The 15,000-nt window shown below is 49.5% G+C and overlaps 2 protein-coding genes across 4 annotated transcripts in view; one reads left to right on the top strand and one right to left on the bottom strand.

Annotated features, from left to right (window-relative positions):
* Positions 1 to 8,332, top strand: part of sdccag8 (SHH signaling and ciliogenesis regulator sdccag8) — a 41,017-nt gene extending 32,685 nt beyond the window's left edge. The window contains exons 17-18 of one of the 3 annotated variants that reach the window (XM_030107318.1): positions 7,706 to 7,832; positions 8,112 to 8,332. In XM_030107318.1, the coding sequence (XP_029963178.1) occupies positions 7,706 to 7,832; positions 8,112 to 8,150 (166 nt within the window). In that variant the 3' untranslated portion in view covers positions 8,151 to 8,332. The other 2 variants (XR_003932725.1, XM_030107317.1) reach the window with 2 other exon arrangements.
* A 3,622-nt stretch (positions 8,333 to 11,954) lies between these two features.
* Positions 11,955 to 15,000, bottom strand: part of akt3a (v-akt murine thymoma viral oncogene homolog 3a) — a 43,662-nt gene continuing 40,616 nt past the window's right edge. Inside the window, exons 11-14 of the mRNA XM_030107319.1 lie at positions 14,343 to 14,557; positions 13,922 to 14,009; positions 13,723 to 13,825; positions 11,955 to 13,148 (exon numbers count right to left, since the gene is read on the bottom strand). Coding sequence (XP_029963179.1) covers positions 13,063 to 13,148; positions 13,723 to 13,825; positions 13,922 to 14,009; positions 14,343 to 14,557 — 492 coding nt within the window. The 3' untranslated portion in view covers positions 11,955 to 13,062. The remainder of the gene's footprint in view (positions 13,149 to 13,722; positions 13,826 to 13,921; positions 14,010 to 14,342; positions 14,558 to 15,000) is intronic.

The raw sequence follows: 15,000 nt of genomic DNA, 5'->3' as shown, positions 1-15,000 counted from the left end.
AGCTCCGACACACACACACACACACACACGCGAGCACGCGCGCACAGACGCACAGATTTGCAGCTCAGATGTCGGGCTGTAGCCAGAGGCTTGCAAGCTGGAGCGTTAACTGTGCAAAGCGTCACATCTCGAGCCCCAGTCAGTGACACTAACACTCACTTCATAAAACTACAAGGAGGAGAGCGGCGCAGGAACACCTGCCCCTTCTTTGGAGAAACGTTGAAAGTAACATCAGCAGAAAACACTTTAATGCGGGGAAACACACACACACACACACACACACACACACATGCACCAAACGCGAGAGTTAAAAGGGGAAGTCAGCAGGCCCGGCGGCGGCAGACGCTCCGGCGCTGGATGGATGGCGGAGCAGCCTGCAGCGGCGCCGACGCCTCTGCCGATGCACAGAGAACTCCCGTCCCTCCATCCAGCGCCGTCTGCAGCTCCGTCAGATCGGGAGAGCGTTCCCGACGTCCCCTTTCCTAAACGCTCTTTCCAAACGTGCCTTTAATCGGAGCGCTCGCCAGGGGCGTTCCGCCCGGCGCCGTTTGATCTCCGTGCGAGTCGATGTTGAACTGCTGCCGTCGAGCAAAAAGAGGAAAATGTTCATCAGCAACAAGCTCCTGAATTGTGAGTGTGAGAGGGTTTGGTAAAGTGCTGCGGTATATTTATGAAAAAGTCAATAATTTACTCAATAATTTATTGATATTCCTCTTTTATTATAATTTATTGAGAGAAGAAAACACAGATTCTCTTGCAGCCGTCAAAGTATTTAGAGAAAAATCACAGCAGCAACTGGAAGAAGTTTTTTTTAAAAAATGTGTGTAAATAAACTCAATTAAAAAAACGCTGCTGTGAGCTACATACACTGGAATCTTACATATATTTTCAACACTGTAAAAACATCAAACGGTTTTCACTTCCACTGTTTCAATCTCTGATCTTATTCGTGACGATTCGTTCGCAGAGTGAAGAGTTTCTAATCCTCCGCTCCCTCTCGGCTGCTCTGCCTCCCAGCAGGAACTCGCTCAGCACAGACGCTTATTCACAACTTTTACGGGATTATTTTTTCCCTGTTTATTTCCCATCGAATAAGTTTTTTTTTAATTCCATTTACAGCAGGTAGAATTTAAAGTTTTTTGTTGTTGTTGTTTTTCATGTAGTTTCTATCTGCAGGTGTTAAAATGTATTTAAACTGCACTGATAACAAACGGTGCGTTTGCTCATATAAGAGCGTGTGTAATAATATGTATTCATTAGAGATAAATATAAAATATAAAAAGAGACAAAATAGCGGAAAAATACATTTAGGTTGTAAAAAGATTTTTTTCCTTTTTTTTTTTTTTTAATTATAAAATAAAGTTCGAGTTCTTCCCTTTAAGCCCAGCATTGAAAAACACACAGAACACATCTGACGTTGATTGATTTAAAGTTTTTATTGAGAAAATGATTTCCAGCTATTTTTTATTTTTTTTTAATCATTGAAATGTTACCATTGATGCTAAACGAGGGTCAGAGGTCGGCAGCATTGATGGAGAACAGCTGGAAGCCAGGCAGCAGTTAATTATTCAAACACGTGTGAAAATAGTCACGGTAAAATAATTTTGTCTTTGACACGAGGAACGGGAGTGAAAATCAGAATCCGGGGGAATAAGAGAGCGCAGCGTCTTAACCTGTGTACTCAGACTTTAGGGCGCTGATCTGGTGTGTGTTGGATCTGGAAAGGAAAAGGGACCGGGGGTCCTCCTCAAACATGACGCACACGTGTGAAGCCGGCCGCGCATTGACAGAGCGCGGCGCGTGCAAATAACATCTCCGGAAATGACAGGTGGCGGTAAATAAAAGCGAAAGGAAAAATCAAACAGGAGTGAGGGAATGCGAGTCAGCCGCGGCCCCGCCGAAACCCGGCGGCGTCGCACGAGCCGCCTCAGCCAGAGCAACAACTGGCACGGCAGGTTGGTGGACGGCACGAGGGGCATGGCCTTCAGGCACACACACACACACACACTCACACGCGCACACACACACACGGTCCCGGGTGCAGTTGTGTGCCAGCCAAGCCTGAGCCGGAGCGGCGGGGTGCGAGGGTGGCGACGGCGGGACGGTGGGCCCGGGGTTGGGCGAAATATGTTTTTGTGTGTGTTTGTGTGTGTAGGTGGCAGCTGCAGCCTTCCTGCCCCTGGCAGTGCTGTTGTAAGCAGGCAAGCCGAGGCCGTCTGCCCGCCCCCCCCCCCCCCCCCCCCCATCCCCCCCCGGGGCCCCCTCCCATACGACACACACCCACATATGTGGAGTTCACTCAGTCAAATGTTTGTGAGTTGAACACTGAGATTTTCATCCTCCGGTGGGGTTACGTCTGACTTCCACACCACACACACACACACACACACACCGGCTCTGTGTTTCCTCCGTCTTGCTCCTTCCTGAGCTCGTGTCATTTGTCTCACTGTGGATTCTGTCGCAGTTCAACTTTTATATTTAATCACAGGCCACATTAATCTTCACAATCCCATTCATTTTTTTTTGTTTTTCCTCCCAACATTTTGTGTTTGTGTGTGTGTGTGTGTGTGTGTGTGTGCGTGTGTGCGTGCAATGAATATTTTCTTAAAGTGACACCCTCCACCAGACACACGTCCGCGTGGGGCTCGGTGAACGACGGACCTGAACGCCGCTCCTGGTGTGTGTTAGCATGTGTGTGGCGTGACGTTAGCGCGCTAGCCCCTCCGGACCCCGCCTTCAGGACATCTGCTCCCACCTGTAAATAAATATGCAAACAGACAAACACGCACACACAACAGAGTTTAGACACTAGCTGTGGGCTACGACTGATGTATACCGCAGAGAGGTAGCTCTGTGTGAGTGTGTGTGTGTGTGTGAGTGTGTGTGTGTGTGGTAATTAATCTCTTTAGCAGCAGCAGTCGATAGAGAGTGTGGCAGTTGGAGGTGCAGGGTTTGATTATTGGGCTGTCAGGGGAAATTACTTCAAATTGCCTCCCAGCAAAAAACTTGCTTTTATGGCGTGGGCTGGAGCTGGAGCGCTCTCACTCGAGCAGCGCTGCTCTGGAAGCAGGTTCAGGTGCTGCTCTTTCTTTCTTTCTTTCTTTCTTTTTTTTCGTGGGGGGGTGGGGTTCAGTGAACGGTGGCATCCAGCAGGTGGTGTCCTCTCACCAGGTCAGAGGGGGACGCTCTCCTCCGGCACTCGGCCAGTGGCAGGCGGCCGGGAGGTGACTGCTGGAGGCCGTCCGTCTCCCCCCGTCTCCCCCCTCCCCGGCCTCCGTCCACCACCTCACCTGACACCTCAGACCCTTTTCAGCGCAAACATCCATTCATCTGTCTCACCATCGGTGCGCCGATGAATCCATCCAAGCCTCCTTCCACCCTCCCTCTGCACTTCCAGGCAGCAGGGCAGATGCAAGCCAGCAGTGTGTGTGTGTGTGTGTGTGTGTGTGAGTGTGTGGGTGTGTGGAATTAGTGTAGGGCAGTGCCTGAGCATTAAGCTGTATTAAGCCCTAATTAATGAGTGTGCCAGTCGATAGAGGCCAGTTATTGGATTTGCTGCTTTAGCTGCTGGAAGGAGGGCTACCTTAATCACACACACACACACGAACACACACACACACACACCCCTCAGAGGCGGGGTATGAAGGTGAGGTGGATTAGAGAAAGGATGGGGAAGGCCAGAGGTTGGCAGCTCTCTGGCCAGACACACCGAGCGTGTGTGAGTGTGTGTGTGTGTGTGTGTGTGTGTGTGTGTGGTTGTTTATCTGTGTGCCAGGGTCGAAGCGTTTACTTACTGCATTACATAAACCTCCAGCTTACAACCTGCAGCAGATTTAAACATCCCAGGCCGTGACCTGACGCACTGATTCAACCGGCTGCACCGCGTCCCTGTCAGGGAGGTGAGTGTGTGAGTGTGTGTGTGTGTGTGTGTGTGTGTGTGAGTGTGTGTGTGTGTGTTCATCAGCCTGTTGGCATTGTTACACCGTTTCATACAGCTGTTGTCTCCTCTGCCGGATTGAAGAGTAGCGTTGCCAAATTAAACAGAAGCTTCTCCGTGGAAAAAAATGTCTCTTTGTTCCAGTTGATTATTACTTTTTAAAAAACTCTCACTTCTGTAGAGTCCATCCAGAACATGCAAACTCCATCTCGGACTCAGCCTCTCCTCTGGTTGTAAAGGATGTCCCTCCCGGATATAGAAAGGAGGAGTGTAGTATTTAGGCATCACTTTTATCAAAGTGGGAAAAAGACGAGTGGAGAAGCGTGAAGCCTGCACATTTCATAAACAACCGATGCTTTAGATTTGCAAACAAAAAAGTGTTTAATCACGCTGCAGTGACTGGCGGCGGAGAGCTAATCCTATATGTTTCCGAGGAGCGCGCTAAATCTGTGCAAATACCTTTTAATGCACACACGGAAACAGTGCTTTTTGTCGTCTGGGCGAACTGACCCCCTTTTAAAGTCGCGGCGGAGCGAGATCACGCGTGCGATTTTTCAGAGCCGCTAGATTGTGTTTCTGTTAATCTTGGCAGGATGTCGGCTGCGAGCGAGTCGTGGTTCACTTCAGAGAGAGAACTTCACAGACTGAATAAATAAGTGGATAAATCCTCTCTACAGTGTCACATTTATCTCTACTAGCAGACAAACTGCAGAACTCCTCTTGGCGGTCGACGCGTCTCCCGCTTTACAAACCCGGAGTGGATTTCGGAGCAGGCCAGTCATCAACCACCAAATCTCCGCGAGGGTCTGCTGTACATTCTCCCAATGTTTTGAAACATTTGGTGCATCTCCGTGTATCAATATCAGAGGTTGCGATTGGATGAGGATTGGCGTCCGCTCAGCATGACTCAGATTAGTTCGGTGGCGTGGAGCTAAAGGCCTTCAGTCGACACGTTCTCAACACTTCCCTCATCAAACATTTACAGCTTCTGAACAACAGGCTCTGTTTCTGACCTTTTGGTGCTCCGCTCTGCCTGCGTGTGTGTGTGTGCGCGCGCGTGTGTGTGTGTGTGTGTGTGTGTGTGTGTGATATCTCCTGCTCTTGGTGAGCACACACACCCGGGTTGCCTGCACCTTGCGTCTGGGCTGGCAGCAGCAGCCGGAGCGGTTGTGTGATTATTGTGTGACGTGGCGATGCCCTGCTGCGGTGCGACGGCGTGGGAGGGGAGCGGCGGAGTGGGAGGACGGCGCGAGGAGGCGGCTGCTCGGGACAGCTTGGCAGCCGGCTGCGGGAACACCGGGCGGGGTGGGGGGGGGGGGGGGAGTGGACGGCCTCGGCCTGCGGGACCGGACCGAGCCTCCAGGTCCGAGCCGGAGGAGGAGGAGGAGGAAGAGGAGGAAGAGCGGGGCTCCTGAAGAAGACGGGCAGGCAGGAGGAGGATTAAACCCTGCAGTGGAAAGACGGAGCGTGCGGGGCAAAGTGAGGACAATGTGGGGGGGGGGGCAGGGAGCAGATTGCAGAGCAGAGTTGGGATGTTGGCCTCCCCCGTCTGTCACACAGGCAGCCCAGCCACTGCCAACATGACCAGCAGGGCAGGGGCATCTGTCCCCCCTACAGCTACCTCCCTCTCCCTCCCTCTCTCTCTCTCTCTCTCTCTTCATCCTCCTCCGCCGTCTTCCTCGCTCCTTTCTTATGCATCTTATTAACTGTCGCCTGAACCTGTTGAAACAAAGTCTCAGAAAGACCCTCTAATCTCACCTGCACACCGTGAAAACCCTGCTTCAGTCCCGTCGCTCGTCCATTCTGTCAGTAACGTTCGACCGAAGCACCGAGTTCAGTCCAAGTCCCACTGGCCTCAGATCCGTTTGTCATGTGTGCGGCCGATCTGTCTTTCACATGAAAGCAACAAACTCCCTTTTTTAAAAAAAAAAAAAGTAAGTGAAGCTGTGGTTTTAAATGTGTTTATGATATTTGTTACAGATTTGAAGCTTTTTGTAAGAATTGGATAAACGAGCTCAAGATGAGATTCAGTTTGAAAGTATCTGAAATTATACTCATATTTTGGACATTACTCCCACTTTTCCCTCGAAGAATTCATGTTGCACTGCTTGACTCATACAGACCATAATACTCTGAGTCCGTCTTGATGCACCAAGGCAAGTCCGACCAGGATAGACGGAGGCCAGGAAGTGACCCAGAGGCTTCTGGGAACATTTATAGTAGAGAATAAGTCAGTTCTGACTCACAGGTGTGTTTTTGAGGATAAATTTGACTCTTTAAGTCTTAAACAAGTAAGATACGAACTCAGAGTTTAATGTGTGGAGGCATTTATGAATGGTGTGTGTGTGTGTGAGAGACAGAAGCATGGATGAGTGTGTGTGTGTGTGTGTGTGAGTGAATGAGTTCACCGCTGCACTTCAACAGGGGACGACTGAATGAATGGGTGAAATAATGGGCCGCTGGTGGGAAATATCTCAGCAGACATTCATCCTCCACCTCCCCCCCTGCGCACACACACACACACACACGCACGCACACACACTATTCACACACCGTAAACCCCAGCTGGAAGCAGCTCACACAGTTTAATCCCAGCGTGCAGTGAAAGAGGTCATTGTGTGCGGAGCGGCTGTGTCACCGGGGACGCACTAATTGGGACGTGGTGGTAATGATCAGAACTTCATAACTGCACACACACACACACACACACACTCTCTCTCTCCAACAACTTTCTCACCGGCCCGAGCGCTCTCCGCTCATGCTGCACAATGACAGGTTGTCACACGGCGAAGACGGGCGGCGATCAGAGTGATTTGTGGCTGGAGTCGCCGTGGAGACGGACCGGAGACACATCGCCAAGCAGCGGCTAATCTGGAATTCTGCTCGAGCAGAGAAACCGTCAAAATAGTTGAAGCGAAGTCAGAGAATCAGGTTGAAATTCAGCTAAACTGTGGAGATTCCTGAATAAAATGTCATAGAATCGTTTAGACAAAGACTGAAGCCGAGACTTAAATTAAGACTAATCTTTTGATGAAAGCTTCTTTTTTTATACATGATTTTTGTTGTTAATCAGAGTAATTTTTTTCTTTCCCTCTCTCAAACATGATTCCATTTCTCTTCATTTTGAGTTCCGTGAATATTTCTTCATCAACCATCTTTTTCTTTTTTTTTTTCACTGTGAAACTTTAATTTTGTGAGCGAACAGCCGACCCAGCCAGCGACGTAACAACGATCAGTAACATGAGAAGTGTCACCAGTAACAGTGATTTTCATTTGACTGAGTGCGTCCCAGTGAGTCAAGCAGAACTGACGGGACCACATACAGGCCCCCGAACCTTATGATGAACAACCCTGCTTTAGAATAAAGAACCTTTCAGGAAGTCGTCCAGTTTCCAAAGTGAAGTTAAGAAGTCAGGAATAGGTCACTCCCACGGGCCGAGACGGGTTTTCATCGTCCCTCTGACAGCACATCTGGCCAGCCACAGCTGTGTGACCTGTGCTGCTGGGCGTGTCCGTCGCGGCGCCTCGTCCTCGTCCTCGTGCGCTCTCTCAGCGTCAAACTTACACTGCCTCCGGATCCCACAGCAAACAGTGTCGATTGTTTGATCAACACAAAGTCCAGTGATATTAAAAGCTCAGTGTGGATCCAGCTCTCTTTCAATATTTACAACATTTGGTTTTATATTAGCCAGGAGGGTACATTCCTCTCACACACTTTCAGTCAATATTGTGTGTGTGTGTGCGCGCGGGTGTGTGTGTGTGTTTCAGGCTGCAGCAGTTGGACCGTCACTGTCAGAGCAGCGCCCAGCAGGTGTGTGAGCTGCTGGCCAAACAGAACCAGCTGATGCAGGAGAGAAACACACTCAGCGAGGAGATGCGGAACCTACGCACAGAGGTACACACACACACACACACACAGAAGTGTGTGATTCACCACTCTGTTACTAAATGAATCTGTAGTCGTGTCTTTTCTCCTCGGCAGCACGTTCGAATTGTCGGCTTTCTAAAATAAAACCAGGACGGAGACGTTTGTCCCCTCGTGACTAATAATTCTGTCTGGTTTGGGATTAGCTGATAAACATGTCGTCTATATTCTGCTGTGATTCATCATTACAGGCCGTGTGTGTGTGTGTGTGTGTGTGTGTGTGTGTGTGTGTGTGTGTTTTTTCTTCAGCTCCCCAAGTCGAGGCGAGCTCATACTTTGTTGTCCTGAGTGTGTCCCGCCTCCGTGGATTCCAGCGAAGCACAACAGGCTGTTACTGGTTTCAATACATTTATTATCTGATTAGATGTTTTAATTGTTTTGTAAATGGATTTTATACTGTGCTTGTGTGGACAGTGAGGTGTGTGTGTTAAATAAAATCATGAGCCTTTCTAATGAGCGTCTTTATTTTTTTCCATGAGAAGTGTTTTTGTCTGATTTCTGACCTTTGACCTGGGCGGGTTTTAAAGGGCACAAAGCGAACAGAGTCGACGCGCAGCAGCAGATTGACATAGTGCTTTATTGAAGCTGTCTGTAAGAAGGAAAATAATGTGCATCCCTATCATATACATTTTATGTGTAAAAATACTAAGGATGTACAGTGTAAAAAAAACAGCTTCGTGTTGATGGTAATCGGTTGTTTTTCACATCCTGGCGGCCCGGGCGGCCAGCAGCACTGCATCCCGACAGCATGAAGGACAGAGAAAGGCTGTTTGATCTGCTTTTCTGTGGATCTTTCTGAATCCGCCGAGTTCCACCGGCGCCGCCGCCGCCATGTTGACTCGGCGGCGGCGGCGCCTCGGGGACAACGAGGCGCTCTGCGAAACAGCTGGAAGCCGTCCAGAGACGCCCGCACAACTGTAAAGCTACAGTAGATGGGAAATGGCATCGAAACTCAGTTTCTCCTTGTAGCATTTGTACATGTTCGCGGTTTTTTTTTTTTCTCTCTTTTTGTTTTGCTGTTTATAAATAAATGCATCTCATGCTTGTTTATGTTAATCATGATGATAGTAGACTAGTACCAGAGAGACAAGAGGAGGGGGAGGGAGGAGGGGGGGGGGGGGTCTGCCGCAGACATGAGGTCAAATACTTCAGAAATCCTTCCAAACACTTGAGCCGTTTATCTGCATTAAACGCCCGGCGGAGCGCGGGTTCTGATTTGTTTTTTTTGGCCGCCGCCGCCGGTTCATTAACAACGGAGCAGATCAATACGGAGCAGCTGAGGTCTTTGAAAGGATTTTTACATACGACTGAAACCCTACTGGAGTGGGATCTGTGGCGCGATAGATGTACGGTACAAACAGCAGCAGCTTTAAGACGGGACGCACTGAGGCGGAGCCGCCACGTCCAGAGGAGGAACCTCTGCTGTCAGATTACAGCCGGCTGGAGCGGAGGATCACTCAGCTTCACCTCCTTTTTTAAATGAAAGGACTGGTCTCGGCCTCTGACACAGTGGCGGCCTCCGGGGTTTCCGGTTGGGAAAAGTTTCAGGAGGAAGCGAGAAGCATCGGTGCAACCATTTCTTCTTTTTTTTTTTTTTTACAGAAGTTCAGAAACACCGAGTCCAACTTAGCTGAAAGTCCACTCTGCGCTGACGTGGGACGCTTCAGTCAACATCAGAGCAGTCGTATATGGAGGGGAGAAATCCTTCTTTTCTTAAAAACATTTAAAAAAAAAAAAAGAAGAAGAAGCTAAAAATCTTCCTTTAAAGCAGGGCTGAATCAGATTCCTCTGAATCATATAAAAAAGTGATGGGTGTGAAAGTGCTGTGGCCAAAGCTACAAAGCGGGATTTGATGAACTCTGGTTTCTAATGATTTTGGCGTTTTTTTTTTTTTGCGTAGCGCGTGCAGCGAGAACTCCTCAGACGCAGGCAGACCTGGGTCAAATCAAAGCTGAAATCCTTCCAAATACTTGGGAGCATTTGCCGGAGCCCACCGGCGGTGCCAGCTGGGCGGGATCTGCACTCGTTTTGAACTATTCTACTGCTTTGGCTCGATCGATCACAGAGAAGTATTTTTCATAAGAGTTCTGAGTGTCACTTTGACTCAGGACTGCTGGTGCGGACAGAGGAGGACTACGGCCTCCGTTTTACGCTTCCCGCCAGAAAAGCGCCTTCGCCCAGCTAGTAGCCGTTTAATGGATGTGCAACAGTAAAGCATGGCGGACTGGAGAGCAGCAGAGAAAAACAGGTAAATGCGTCGTATAGGAGAGAGGTCTGCAAAGAAAAAAAAGGAAAGAGACGTCTTCTTTTAAGAACAAAGTGGCGGTACACGACTACACCCCCTTATACTGCTAAACATCACAACAAAATGACATCGAATAAATTAAATAGAAAATAAATTCAAGTTATTCATCGAAGATAATAAAAACATTCAAATAATAAATAGAGTGGAATCACCTAATGGGAGCACGCCCCCGGTACGCTGCAGCTTCTTGTCTTCCACACCGACACGTTAGACTCTCTTTAAAAAATACGCTGACCTCACATCCGGTGATACGGACTCAGAAGTGCTGGATGTCAAAGTTCTCGACTGATTCTGAGTGAAATCGTAAGGCTTACCCGGCATTTGAAGACAGAGAAATCGAGGGGGATATTTTTTTTTTTTTCTTTCTTTTTTTTTTTTTGTTTTAAATCTCGTTGGTCAGACTGGAAGACGTGACGGATGCAACAACCGCAAACAAACAAACAAACAAACAAAGTCCAGACTGGAGAGGTGACAGCAAGCGTTGAAGACAGCAGTGGGGGGGGGGGGGGGGGGGGGTTCAGTAGTCAGGACCCAGATCTGAATGCAGAACACGGAGGGGAAAACAGGCTTTCTGATCAGAACATCCGCAGCACCGGCAGGAAAACACTGACTAAGCTCACGTCCAAACACTCCTCCTCTTCTCCACAGACTTGCAGTAAACAGAAGCTCCTCCAGTTCAGGGACTGAATCCCTTCCTCCTCCTCCTCCTCCTCCTCCTCCGCTTCGCGTCTTTACATTCACACTTTTTTTTCCTTCTGCTCCACTTTCCTCGACGTCTTTCTCCCTGAACTCTGCCTCAGACTTCACACACCTGCAGTCACTGTCCGGTCAAAGGAAAGACACAATCAAATAGTTTGAGATCAAAACAGCAGGACGGATTAATAATAAGCAGGCGGTCGGGAATGCTACAAAAAACATTGCTTTCCTGACCTTCCTGTGCTGTCGCCTGTGAACTCTGACCTCGACGATCCTGCACAGTAAAACCTCGCGAGCGGGTAAAGAGGCGGCTGCCGTGTCCAGCCGTCCTCCTGTGTCTGGGTGTATTGGTAATCGATCAGTCTGATTGGGGAGTAAACTGGGCTGGGTCTCGTATCGGCCCCCCCACACTTTGGTCCTCTGTCTTCAGAGCGTCCCGTCACCTCTCCGGCCGTCACATTTTGGTCACAAAACAACACAAAAGAAAACAGATTTTCAAATAAACGATGGAGCAGGAAGGCGAGCTGCTTTCCCTCCTACATTCTTCAGCCATGTTTGTTTCTCGAGGGGCGCTTCTCCCCCTCAGCCCTAGCAAATTACAATATTTGTTTTTTTCTAGAATAATGTAATAACAATAGAAAAAGTTAAATATAAAACCAATGAGTAGAACAATAAATAGAACATATATATATATTCATATAATAGCCATTTCTGTGATTCTTGTAAACTGATAGCTGTGGATGTATACCTCCTTACAGACCGCCGCACGTTTCTGTCGGATCCTCACAGGAAATAAGAGCTGTGACCGCACTACTCGCCGATAAGTCATAAATTATCACATTATAAACATTTGATATCTTTCTGGGAGCTCTCGGACTCTCTCCTCGTCCCGCCGCCGTGGACTTCGCTCTGTTTCTCTCAGACAGAGAGAGAGAGAGAGACGGCCGTGTGCATCCTGACGATCACGATATGTCACAGTAAAGCTTTCCGTCGTCGAAACTCAAGTACCGTTTCGCTTTTTGTTCTCCCTTTTATGGAGCGAAAAAGAAAAGAAAAAGTTTAGAACTCAAACACTTTTTTTTTTTCTTTTCGGAAATAAATATTTAAAAAAAAAAAAAAGAAAAACGAAGGAATGGAAACGGGAAACATTCAAACCAGCTGCTGTCTTCTCATTTTCACCTCTCCGCACTGCACTGTGGGTAAAGTGGTAAAGCTTGTGGTTTGGGAGCTTTATTCTTCTGAACTGCTGTGCTTTGAGGTGCGTCCTGAAACACAAATCCGCGAGTGGACCTCTCTCACACACACGCACACGCACACACACACACGACATGCTGTCCGTTCCCCAGACCTACAGAGTGGATGCACGTTAGAGCAGCGGCTGTTCTGCAGACGTCGGTTCGAGCGGTCTGGTGTTTTGCTGGCGCCAGTTTGATGATCAGCAGCATCGAGCTAGAAGTGTAGCACCGGATTTTACAAGTAGCAGTAGTGGTAGAGTAGAAGTAGGAGTAGCAGTACCTGTAAATAGTCGTGGTATTAGTTGTAATATAGCAGCAACAACGATTAATGACTTTGCACGGAGCAAAACCTGAGTCAAATCCTGCCCGACGACATGAGGTGTGTAGGATTCTGCTCAGAGATCGCCGCCACTCCCTCCCGACGCTCCCGGGACGATTCCGCCGAGGGGCCCGGCCGGGCAATCCGTCTGTTCGCAAAAGCCTGAGATACAACCGGTAATGGCAGTTTGGGTTTAGACGACTTGCGATGCTGCGATCTCCGTCGCCAAGCTGCAGGAAAACCTACGACGCGTCCGTCTTTCGCCGGAGTTTTCGCCGGACCGACGCATGTCAAAGCACAGCAGGTCGCCGGTGGCGCTCCCCGTTTTAAAGGGTCTTTACAGAGCAACTGGTCACTTCACAGTTCCGATCGCCCGCGCTTGTCTTGTATGATTGAGACCGTAATTTTCCCCAAAAGGGATTTTTTTTTTTTGTTTGTTTTTGTTTTGTTTTTTTTAAGTAAGAAGGGATTCACCAAAAAACTCAACGTAAGAAAAGGCAGACTGGAGAGGTGAAAAAGAGAGAAGGAGAGGAGGAGAAGGGCAAAGTCCTTCACGCTGGGGTCTTTCTGGGTGGGTCTTTTCGTCCCACACTCGTCGCCCCAGAGACCGGCGGCGGCGGCGGCGGCGTCTCCGTGACGGACAGTTCATTCCCGGCCGCTGGCGGAGTACGAGAACTGCGGGAAGTGCGGCCGCCTCTCGTTGTCCAGGCAGTCCATCCCGTCCTCGTCAACTGGGAAGAGAGAGAAAACCACGGATTCAGCGCTGATCATGAATTCATTATTTGCAATTACATGCGATTTTTCAGCTGATAAACAGATTAGATAAAAAAAAAACAAAAAACGGTTGATTCTGTCATCTGAAAATATAATTAAACATTACAATGTGTTGTGTTACTGCAGAATTAAACAGAACATAATTCAATTAGCGAGTGTGTTTGTGGTGCGCCGATCTCCTGCTAACTAACTGATGTGCGACCTACAAAACAAGTGGAACCTCGCGTTAGCACGGAGAAACACGCCGGTTCCACTCATGCATAATTCAGTGGGGAGCATTTTGAAAGCGGTGTCTTCATCTCAGACGGCTGCGAGGAGCCGCATGTGGCCAGAGGACAAATACAAAGACACGTAAAACCAACAAGGCGGCGACACTTCGCGCTGCTTAATTGAGACGCGAGCGCCGAGGAGGAAGTCGTCTCCCATCGAAGAAGACTCCACTCCGTCTCCGGAACGTTCTCGCCTAAACGTGCGTGTGTGTGTGTGTGTGTGTGTGTGTGTGTGTGGATGAGCAGGGAGGAGGGCGCTCACATTTCTCTGGTGGCGTGATGGTGATGGTCTGGGCCGTGAACTCCTCGTCGAAGTACCTGGTGTCCGTCTCGGACGTCACCTGAGGCTTGAAGGGAGGGACGAGCTGCGGGACGTGGAGACGACGGGTTGGATTTTAAAATAACGACCGTTCCCTCACCGAGCCGACACGGCTCCGGCGGCTCGCCGCGTCCAGCCGTACCTTTTTGTCGTAGACATCTTGCCAGTCGACGCCCGAGAAGAAGCTGTGTCTCATGATTTCTTTCGCGTCGTCTGGTCCTCCCCCGAGCCTGCAGGGAGGGCAGGGACGGCCAGTCAACAAAACTGACACCAGAACGAGAAAAATCCGATTCCAATCAGCAAGAAAGTGGAGATTGGAGAGCGCGTGTTGTAACTTATCCACAAACCAGCTGAAGTTTGATCAGTTCAGGTCATAAAAACAGAAATAAAAGGTCTACGCTTTCAGGCTGATGAAACAAATGATGCAAATGAGAAAACCTGGGGTTTCATTATCTGTTGGTAAATCTCTCTCATTCAGTTATTAAGGTGTGAAAGATTTTCTCCATTTGTGGATCAGCCCCGACCAGTGGTCTAGTGACTGGAGCGCCACCGCCGCCGCCCACCGTTTGTTGGGGTCTTTGATGAGCAGGCCGGACAGCAGCGACTTGGCGTCAGCCGACAGCGTGCGCGGGAACTTGATGTCCTCCATGAGGATGAGCTCGAACAGCTTCTCGTGGTCCTGGTTGTAGAACGGCAGCCGGCCGCACATCATCTCGTACGTCACCACGCCCAGGCCCCACCAGTCCACCGCCCGCCCGTAATCGTTGTCCTCCAGGACCTGCGGAGACCGGAGGGACGGAAACGCTCCGCTTCAGCTCTTTTTCAAATGGCACCATTTGTTTTATTAGGCATCTGCGTTTATTCCGAATTTTCTTTTATTGGACTGAAGAGAAGCGCGCCCCGGGTACTCCGGAGAGGAGACAGATGAGCGGGGACCGGCTGAAATGGACAGTCAATATGTCGTCCTGCTGGAGGCACGAATAAAACGGGAAAAGTTGCCTGAGCCGAGCAGAAGTGGGATAAAAAGGGGTGAAGGTGTAGACAGCGGCCCCCGCCCCCCACTTCTCTCCGTTTAAACACACACGCAGAGGCAAACATCACGGGATGGCAGGCCTTCAGAGGCCGCCTCCACAGTGAGGGAGTCGGGGAGCTGGCGCTCCCACCAGATGCCCCCCCGATGCTGCCAGCTCCCCCTGGCACGCCCAGCCTCCGCTGGCAGCC

This window comes from Salarias fasciatus, chromosome 13 (genome assembly GCF_902148845.1).
Source record: "Salarias fasciatus chromosome 13, fSalaFa1.1, whole genome shotgun sequence".
NCBI classification, from domain to species: domain Eukaryota; kingdom Metazoa; phylum Chordata; class Actinopteri; order Blenniiformes; family Blenniidae; genus Salarias; species Salarias fasciatus.
The sequence above is the reverse complement of the archived record's forward strand: the minus strand, read 5'-3'. Positions and strand labels throughout refer to the sequence as shown.